At 49.6% G+C, this 9781-nt stretch overlaps 1 protein-coding gene across 1 annotated transcript; it reads right to left on the bottom strand.

Moving 5' to 3' along the window:
• Positions 1–5308: 5308 nt before the first annotated feature.
• LOC101758748 (probable beta-D-xylosidase 7) lies at positions 5309–9522 on the bottom strand. The gene is made up of 3 exons (XM_004979124.3): positions 8870–9522; positions 6862–7411; positions 5309–6779 (listed from the first exon to the last, which is right to left on the bottom strand). The coding sequence occupies exons 1-3, from the start codon at positions 9323–9325 to the stop codon at positions 5422–5424; spliced, it is 2364 nt and encodes a 787-aa protein (XP_004979181.1). The 5' UTR covers positions 9326–9522; the 3' UTR covers positions 5309–5421.
• Positions 9523–9781: the final 259 nt, after the last annotated feature.

The raw sequence follows: 9781 nt of genomic DNA, 5'->3' as shown, positions 1-9781 counted from the left end.
GTAACCTTGGAGCTTTTTCAACAAGAGTGATTTTAGTTCGTCTACTAGAGTTGAAAGTAGATTGATCTCAATAATTGGAGGTGGTTCTTCATCATCATCTTGCAATCCCTTCAGCTCTCCATCATGTGGAACATGCAGTTCATTAGCAATATTAGCAATATTAGCAGTCACCTCTTCTTTGAAGTATTCATTATTTGGGATCACACTTACATCTTCATCTTCAAAGTATTTTGTATTGCCTTCATTATCTTCCATGTGCCACATGTCATCAAGACCATTTGTTGTAAACTCACCCTTTTCTTCATCTTTGAGTACTACCATATCCTGATCCTCTGGTGTTTCAGCTTCAATAGCACACAAGCTTTAAACCTGTGCAGATGGAGCTTCCAGGTCTGCAAAATGCATATTGGCTGATCGGCATGAACATGGCCTGGTGTTGATGGTCGTTAAGTACCAAAATGACCATCAATATACTCAAGAATAAAGGAGGATTGGCATTTCTTACATGCATATTTGGTTTCAAATAATGTAGTTTCACTTGTCCTTGGAGAATATTTGGTTGTAGGTGAACAAGCACAAAAGGATGAGGAAAGCACCCTCTATGGATCCAAGAAACACGGTTCTGGCCAATGGGAGGTCGCCACGAGTGCATCCCATGGATTTAAGGGCCCACAAACTACCACAACCGTCTCAATACATCGGATAGCGCATACAACCGCCATTGGGGCTCACAAGTTAGACTACCGTGCAAAGACGGTTGCAAGAGGGGCCACCAGGGGTTCGACTGAACCCTTGGATTGGCCGAACTGCCTCTAGCTCCCCTCATGATTTGCTTCCATGTGGCAACTGGTGATGACTCCCCTACGTCGGTTATGGGATATTCCCCAAAGATCTCCTTCCAGAACCGCCTCTTGGAGCCTACAAATATGAGGGGAAGGGCTCCATTCTAGGACACACACACAACTAGTGAATCACTCTCTCCCTCTTAGTTTCCAAGTTAGTGGAGTTAGGGCTAGAGTAGCTCTACTTTAGGTTCTAGGTCTCCTTGGAGTCTAGGGTATGGCTCTTGTATCTTTTATTCCTAGGTTCACTTTATTCTATTCAAAGTATACATCTTCTTTATATAGTGTTGTGCTTGGTTCTCATATGCATGAGTTAGATATATACCTTTGCTATGTTTATGTGCTAGGCTTATACACTAGGATGCTAGTCATATACCCTTGCTATCGTAGTATAGGCTTATATATGTCCATGTATGCCTTGAGACCTTGCTACACGTTATACTCTGTGTGCATATATACCTTGTATAGCTTAGTTTATCTATGCTACGACATCGGTTCTTTGGCCATTTCTATGGCAGCTTCAGCCCTTGTCACAATAGCTCGGGTCGGTTGGAGTGTTGTTTACAATGCAAGCATGGTGCTTGGATTGCTTAGCCTCATTGGATATGAGTTTGCTAGGGCTATGCCGCAGGTGGTGACAAACCTATTGGTCCTTTGTAATCCCCCATGTTCAGGTACGCTGTAGGAGTTTGAAAATTAGCAGTAATTATTCTAGGCGGAACCAGTACAGGTACTATCTCCCCGTGTGTGCCTAGGTGCATAGGCTTGAGTTGTATAAATTGTGTATGTATGTTATGCTTGTATGATCTGTACAGTATATAGAAAGGACATATGAACCTAGAGCTAACTCTTAGACCTTCTCCCTATCTTATTTATCTTGAGATGATTCCTGTGTGTGTCACACTATCTATCTATCTATCTATCTTACCCCTGCCTTGAGTATTATCTCTATCCATCTATGGTATACTCATATGCATCGTAAACTCTTTTTGACCTACCCGCCTTCCTTTAGGAAATACGATACCCTTGGGAATACTCTTGTGTAATTGCTAGAAAGGTATATCCATGTGCTTGCGGATTTATTTGTGATTGTTAAATAGACCAACACATGGTAGTTTTTGCCTTTTCTCTATGTCATCTTTCTCCCACTCATTCTTCACATTGTGTGCTCTTGCTTTCTGAAATTTATCCTCTGAAACTTTAGTCATATCACCAGAATTATTAGATAAGAGATCTTGAAATATTTCTTCAGTTGTCTTCAAGTCGGGAGTGATTCCTATCTGATCAACGCTTCTCTTCATTATCATTCTCTCTTTGTCTAGCATCAACCAATCAAATTCTTCTAGTGACTCTAATTCTTCTTCTTCAACTGGTGTGAATGATGCTGTAGAGAGGGACCTTTTGGGCTCATCATGGTTTTGTTCTTCTCAGGCTTCATCATCTATCTTTGAAATATAATTTGATCGATCCATCCTTCCTGTTCTTCTTCCTGAAATATTTTTTGGATCGACTCCACACTCATCTCTTGATCAAATATATCATCAATCTTCCTATCTTCGCTTCGTTGTTTCTTGTGTCATACATTGCTGACTAAATGGCCAAAATTAATTAGAATCCAATCAAGTTGTTCAAATTCTACCAATGGTCTAGCTTACTCAAAACTTTGGCCTGCATTCATGTTAGTTTCAGTTGTTTTATTATGTGTAACGACTTCTCTTACCTCATGAAGTGGTTCTTTGATTTTTAGCATGGTTGATTCATCTTTCTTAAGCTCTAGTTCATCTTTTTCAAAAAATTTAGCAAGCATCGTGGACTTGCTTTTGTTGTTTTGCTCCTCCTGGCAGAGTTTCTACCATTCTCGTTCCACTCTCTCTGCATTACTTATCCTTTGTAAGGTCTGTGTAGCTTCTCTAATTAGTTTCTCCATGAAATTACCTCCTACACACATTCTTACATATTGGATAGAGTGACGGGTTAGTGAAAAATAAAATGAATGCAACATCATGTCACCAGAAATTCCCAAGTTCAAGCCTTGCTTGAGCAGTCCCTTAAATCGGTTCCAAGCTTCATCAATTCCTTTGCCCTCTCCTTGCTTGAAGCAAATCACTAGCCTCCTTAAATATTGGACCTTACTTAAGGGAAAATATTGTACGCAAAATTCCTTCGCGAGCTTGTCCCATTTTCCCTTCACTTCAATAGATGCAAGTGTATACCATCTTCGCGCTTCACCTTCAAGGGAGAATGGAAAAAGATTCCACTTGAACCAAGCAGCCGAAACTCCTTCTTGTTGCACCATGTTGCATATCGTCGTGAATCGCTCAATGTATCTATATGGGTTGTTTTCCTCGAATCCTCTGAAAAGGTTTGTCGTCACCAACTTGATGATTCCATGCCTCAATTTATAGTGAGTTGTAGCAAGCTCCAAATTTGATTTTTGCATCTGAAAGTCCTCAGATGATGGCATTGCTAATTCCCTTAGTGACATTTCTTCGTTTTCCATTGATGAGACGAACAGATCCATCTAGGTACTGAAAAGAAAAATAAAAATAAAAAGATCTACATGAGAGTTAAGTATTAGCGGGTTAGCAAAATTAATACAGAGATCAAGCATAGCAAACTGACTTGTTCCTCAGCAACAACGCTAGAAAAGCTTGTTGATGGCAGTTAGCATGCCAATTCATGAACCGCAAGTGCACGGATCAGTTGTATCTTTTCCCTTAAAGTATTCCCCCAAGGTTATCAATCCGTGGAACAAGTGGGATGTTGGGGCTCTCACTTTATACTAATCTTACTAACGAAATCAGATAATATGGGATGTGTAGAGACACAAACCAATCTAAATTAAACAAGGAACAAGAAACAAAGCTTGATACAAGATATATAACAAAGATAGATATGCGTTCCCTCCCTGGGATCTAGGTTCACATGAATATGCATCTGCTACATAAAAGGGGTGTTGCCTTCACTAGCTTCACAGTGGTTATGTGCTTTCTCCACTCTTTTCCTCCTGCACACCGTCACTACACAGGGGTACTTAACAACCTCGCTCACACATCTACATCAAAGCGTCCACAGGGTTAAGGAAATCACCACGATTACCACAAACTCTACTAAGAATATATGCTAATCAGAACACATATGAATGAAGCATTACAACGACATAGACCATGAAGCATTGATAGGCATAATGTATATGCAGCAGTTACATATCAAGGATCCAAACAATTGTAGTGATGAACAGAGGCTTTACCCCACAGTCGTATAGAGATTGACGCAAAAGGAGGTGAAGGAGACTCTGGAGAACGTCGTCACCGAAGATGGCGGCGAGGGGGTGTAGGAACACCCTAGGCCGATCGGCCTAGGGCTCCTCAGGTTGATCGGCCTAAGGGCTTCCTTATGCCACCTGACTCCCACACAGCGTTAGTCATCTCAGTGATCTGATCTAATCCCTGTTTTCATCTTGTGGCAGCAGTGGCTAGGTCTAAACTCGTCGGGATTCTCCTCCTTGTTGGATGTCTTGGGTAATTATAGTTTGCGGCGTTGGTTGGGTCCTTAAGTATCTAGAAAATAACCCTATGAACATCGTGGGCTTCCACCTAGTGAAAGGGGACCACGATCGGGGCTGAAAACGGGCTAGGTCGATCATCCTGGACCCTTGTAGTCCGATTGGCCCACCTCTTTTGGCCTCCAATGCCCGATTACTTCATACAAAAGTTGTAGATCTCGTCGAGCCGTGCAATTATCCATGTAAATTCGCCTCAATCGTAGTTTGGATGAGGAAGATATGGCCCATGCAAGTTTCAGCTATTCCTGCGGGCCTGCAGTTCAATGTTCGTGTTTGGGCCTTCCAATATCCAAAGTACGTGCCTAAATCTAACTTGTAGAACAACCCTTCATTTATATCGTATTTCCTGTATTTTTACAATATGATCCAAAACACAACACGTATGCGAATATGGGGTTATTCCAGGTGCCAAGTGGCGGGTTAGTATAAGAATATGCCTGAAAACACTATTTAAGTAGCTCTAAAAGTGTGTTAATAACGAGCGTCAACAAACATGCTAGGCAAGATTGATTATCAACATATTATTGAAGATTTCAGTTGAAAGTAGAATAAAGAATAATGATGCGGCTCAAGCATATGCTATCTATAGTTCTAAACTTATCTGGTTGTTATATATCACATTATAACCTATGCATACACTATTATTACTCAGTTTTCGCTACCGGAGATATGACTCTTAGTATTGGATTTAGATCTCTCTTAGTACCAGTTTCGCAACAGGTACCGTCATGTGAGTACTAAAAGTGTGAGTTTTAATTAGTACCGGGCAAAGATCACGTTACCCAAAAACTAAAGAATTTTTTTTATGCAGAGAAACGAGGGAGTTCTGTGCTTGCTTGGGCCATCGTTGACTACTCTTCTTCATAGTATTTCTACGTTTGTATTCAGATTTCACAAGGAATTTACTATGTGGTAAATCGTAAACATTTTCCTTCACTTTCTATGGCATGAATGATCAATGAAGACATAAATCATACTCTGAAAGAATGGTACTTGTTCCCTGCCATCTAAAACTCAAGCCTCAAACGTGATCTCCATCTCATGGTCGTCAACCATGAGAAAGTGAGACCCTCTATCGATCACTTTCTTTCCATCCTCCCTCACCCTGCTGAAATGCTCACAGGGACTGACGTCGAACCTGAGGTTGGCCTTCTCCCCTGCCTTGAGATGCTTGCTCCTGAATCCGGTCAGCTGCCTCGCCGGCCGGCCGGCGGTCGCGTTGGACCACCGGAGGAACATGAGTACCGAGTGCTTGCCGTCCATGGGGCCGTGGTTCTGCACCTCTACGGCGGCCGGAAACTTCAGCTGCTCACACCCGTCGGCACCGATGGCGTCGACATGGTAGCTCGTGCCATCTTCCCCTGCCATCATCTCCCTTAGGCCAGCGAGGACGGTGGTGGGGATCGCCGGCATATTGGCCCCGGAGACTAGCTTGCGGGAGAAACTGGAGTAGCTGAGCCCGTAGCCGAACTTGTAGACGGTGTTGCCCTGGTAGAAGCGGTAGCTCCGGCCGGGGTAGCCTGTGGCCGGGTCGGCTCGCATCCGCATGTCTGTCATGGGGATCTTGGTGAACTCCTCCGGGTACCACGTCACCGGCAGCCTCCCGCTGGGGTTGTGGTCGCCGAAGAGGATTCTGGCAATGGCGAGCCCGCCGGCCTGGCCGGGGTAGCCTGCCCACAAGATTGCACCGATATTGGGGTTGGACTGCGCGAACGTGACGTCCACGGGGCCGCCGGAGAGGAGCACGAGGATCACCGGGCGCTTCGCCGCGTCGGCGACGGCGGTGACGAGGCTCTGCTGCATCCCCGGGAGGAGCAGGCTGGTCCGGTCCTTCCCCTCGCTCTCCTGCTGCTGGCTCAGCCCCATAAAGAGGAACACCTGGTCTGCGGAGGCTGCCAGCGCCGCCGCCTGGTCTGTCGCGGCGGTGTCGCACGCCGCTGTGCCGCACCCAGCCAGGAACCTCACGTCGCCCACGTAGCTCTGGAGCCCCTTGAGCGGCGTGGTGGACTCGCACGGCGGGCCGAAGTAGTTGGCGATGAGGGCCCGGCCGTCGTCGGCGTTGGGGCCGATGGCGGCGGCGGAGGCCACCGTGGACCGGTCGAGCGGGAGGATCCCGCCGTCGTTCTTGAGCAGGACGATGCCGTCCTGCGCCGCCTCGAGCGCGAGGCTCCGGTGCGCCGGCGTGCAGATGTCCGCGGCGCCGAGGGCGCCGTACCCGTTGGCCCTGGGGTCGCCGTCGAAGTGGCCCAGCCGCATCCGGACGGCGAAGAGGTTGGTGAGCGCCCTGTCGACGTCCTGATCCGTCAGCTTGCCCTGCTGGATCGACGCCGTGGCGTGCTGCTGGACGTAGGACCCGCAGTCGATGTCCAGTCCTGAGAAAACAGAGTGGTCAAGCAGAGGACACGAGCAGAGGAGGCATGGGAGCCAAGCCAAGAGGTGATCGACGAAACGCACCGGCCTTGAGGGAGACGGCGACGGCGTCCTCTGGCGAGGCGGCGTACCGCTGGGCGTCGCGCATGATGGCGACAGCGTCGCAGTCGGAGGCGACGTAACCGTCGAGGCCCCAGTCGCCCCTGACGGTGCCCGTGAGCAGGCCGGCGTCGGCGCAGGACGGGACACCGTTGACGGCGGTGTAGGCGCACATGACGCAGCTGGCGCCGCCGTCGGCGACGCAGCTCCGGAAAGGCGGGTTGAAGGTATCCTCGAGGTCCTGCGCCGTGACGCGGGCCACGAAGCTGTAGCGCTGCACGCCGTTCCAGTTCTCAAGGTCGTAGGCCGTGGCGTGCTTGCAGCACGCGGAGGTCTGCAGGAGGGAGCTGACGTTCCCCTGGATGCCCCGGACGAAGGCGGCGGCGTAGCGGCTGGCGACGGCGGGGTCCTCGCCGGGGGTCTCCTGGCCGCGGCCCCACCTCGGGTCGCGGAAGATGTTGACGTTCGGGGACCAGATGGTGAGGCCCTCCGCCTGGCCGACGTTGAACAGCGCCCGGGCCTCCCGGCCGATCGCCTGCGCGCGTGCACGTCAGCAAGCGACCACATTCATGAGATGAGTTTCACATGGCAGGCAAAAAATCTATGGAGTACATGGATAACATAAGGTGACAAGAAGGTGTTGCTAGTAAGACATGGTTGGGACACATTCTCTTGGTGACTGACCACATGCTGAGACCCTTTTTGCAAATTTTGTTCATTGTTACCGCATTAGTGTGGGATTCAAAGGTACTGCGCTATGGTGCAACACTTTTCTGCCCTATCTGATTGTTGAAGCTGGTGAACTAAATGAATTCGCACTGCATTTGCGAGTTGCCGAGCCGAGACAAGTGCGAATTTCATTTGAATGTAGAATGCAAGTTCCATTATTTGTTTACCAGCTCTAATTGGAAGTAATTTCATGATCTTCAATCTATGTCAGGGCTTGTGTTTAATTACAGGATGCGAGATGCTGAACCTCACAAAAATACTTCTAAAAAGCAGAAGATATAGGACCACAAATAAGGCCCTCAGATCGGATCATCCTGATCTGCAGCTGAAGCTATAGCACGGGTGGACACGCCGTACCCACGGCGAACGATCAACGAAAAGGTAGCCAGTTCGGCAGTAGAATCCAAACGACCGTGATCTGGACATTCAGATGAGCCTGCCCCGCGATCGCTCTCACACACACACGTGAAGCGTCCCGGAGGGAAAAAAGGCGCTACCTTTTTCTACACAAACATTCTGCGATCGATCGGCTCCTTTTGGCACGGGCCGGACATGCGTCCGTGTTCACGTGCTGGTCCCTTTAATTTGTCTGGACTTGGGTTTCTCTTTTGGGCTAGGTTGTTAAACCATTTGCCCTTTAGGAGAAATAAGTGAACCCAAACAAGCCCTCAGCCGCGAAAGAAACTACGACGTCAATGGGCTAACGGTTTGGTTTGGGAGAGTACAGAAAGGAGCCGGTTCGAAATTAGCTAGCTAGCCAGTATGAAGTTTGGCCGGGTTCCAACGTTTCCATACCAAATTTGTGCCTAATTCACGACTTGCCCTCTCGAACGAAGTCATCATGCTGTGGTACATACCAGCTCAAATTTATCAATTCGGCAATTCCCCATCAATGTCAGACGTAGCGATGGATCAGATATTCCATTGGACAGAAATTAAATTAGCGAGGCCCAGTAATAACCTCACTAAATAGCATTGCTTTTGTCCGTTCCCAAGCGTGTCACGGATGGCACCAGCAAAAAAGCTCAAAGCTCGCGGCGCCGGCGCGTGCATGGATGGGCATGGGCACCGATCGATCGTGGTGGTTGGTGGACGACGCATGTGCCCATGCCACCGAAACCAATCGATCGCGCGGCACCCCACCCCGTATGGCAAAGCCATGAGTGCCAGCGTGCTCGTGTGCCCATGCCGCCGCCGGCCGGCACATTGTCGCAAGCAATGCAACGCAAAGATCGCAAAATGCTGGACGCGTACGAATACGTACCTGGCCGATGCGGAGCCAGAGGTCGTCGTCGAAGGCGGCGGCGGTGAGGAGCACCTGGGGGAAGCTGGTGGCGGCACGGACGCCGCCCACGGCGTCGAAGTGGAGCCCCTTGCCGGAGGTGGCGAGCCCGTGCAGCGCCTCGTTCCACCACTTGTACCCCGGGACGCCCAGCCGCGGCACCCCCGGCGCCACGTCGCCCAGCTGCGCAACCTTCTCCGCGGGCGTCAGCCGGGACACTAGGTCCGCCGCGCGCTGGGCCGGGCCCAGCGTCGTGTCGCAGAACGCGTACCCCTGCGACGCCTCCGCCGACGACGGGCCGCACGAGAACGGCGGGGTCGTCCCTGCTGCCGCCACCGCCGCCGTCAACGTCGTCGCGAGGAGGATGAGTGGCACTAGCGCCGTCGCCATGTCGCCGCCGTTGGTGTTGTTTCTCGAGCTGGAGAAGCTGCTGGCCATGGCGCGCGTGCGGTGTCGAACGTCACGAGGACACTCGCCGGAGTGCGCGGCTGCCTAAATAGGCCGCGTCGGCCAATGGGAGCCCGCCGCGTGTTGCTCACAGGCGTTGCGTGTGGCGCACTGTACACGGGCAGCTGTAGCTGCTACTGGTAGAGGTAGTAGGAGCCATCAAAGAGGAATCGCAGAGCACGCTTGTGAAGGAGATGCTTCTCTTGCGCTTTCGGCCGTCCGGACAAGGTTTTAATTTTAAATGGAGGTCGATCGATGGATCGATGCGTCATGCGTGCCGGCGGGTGTTTCCGTTCCACGGAGATATGCGTTTCGTGGCACTGGGTAATTAGGCTAGCTACTACCTCTACCAGTAATTGATTAGCGCTTCAAAACTAACCCGATGTTTTTGCGTTAGTGTACACAGTATCTAACTGGACGATTTGCTTAAGAAGATACGTACATCAA

Source organism: Setaria italica, chromosome VIII (assembly GCF_000263155.2).
Source record: "Setaria italica strain Yugu1 chromosome VIII, Setaria_italica_v2.0, whole genome shotgun sequence".
NCBI lineage: Eukaryota > Viridiplantae > Streptophyta > Magnoliopsida > Poales > Poaceae > Setaria > Setaria italica.
The sequence above is the reverse complement of the archived record's forward strand: the minus strand, read 5'-3'. Positions and strand labels throughout refer to the sequence as shown.

Excerpts from the sequence above, each read along its gene's own strand:
- LOC101758748 (XM_004979124.3), bottom strand. The coding sequence starts at position 9,325 with ATGGCCAGCAGCTTCTCCAGCTCGAGAAACAACACCAACGGCGGCGAC. Across the intron at positions 7,412-8,869 it reads TCTGGCTCCGCATCGGCCAG|GCGATCGGCCGGGAGGCCCG; the intron begins GTACGTATTCGT and ends GCACGCGCGCAG. Across the intron at positions 6,780-6,861 it reads CGCCGTCTCCCTCAAGGCCG|GACTGGACATCGACTGCGGG; the intron begins GTGCGTTTCGTC and ends CTGTTTTCTCAG.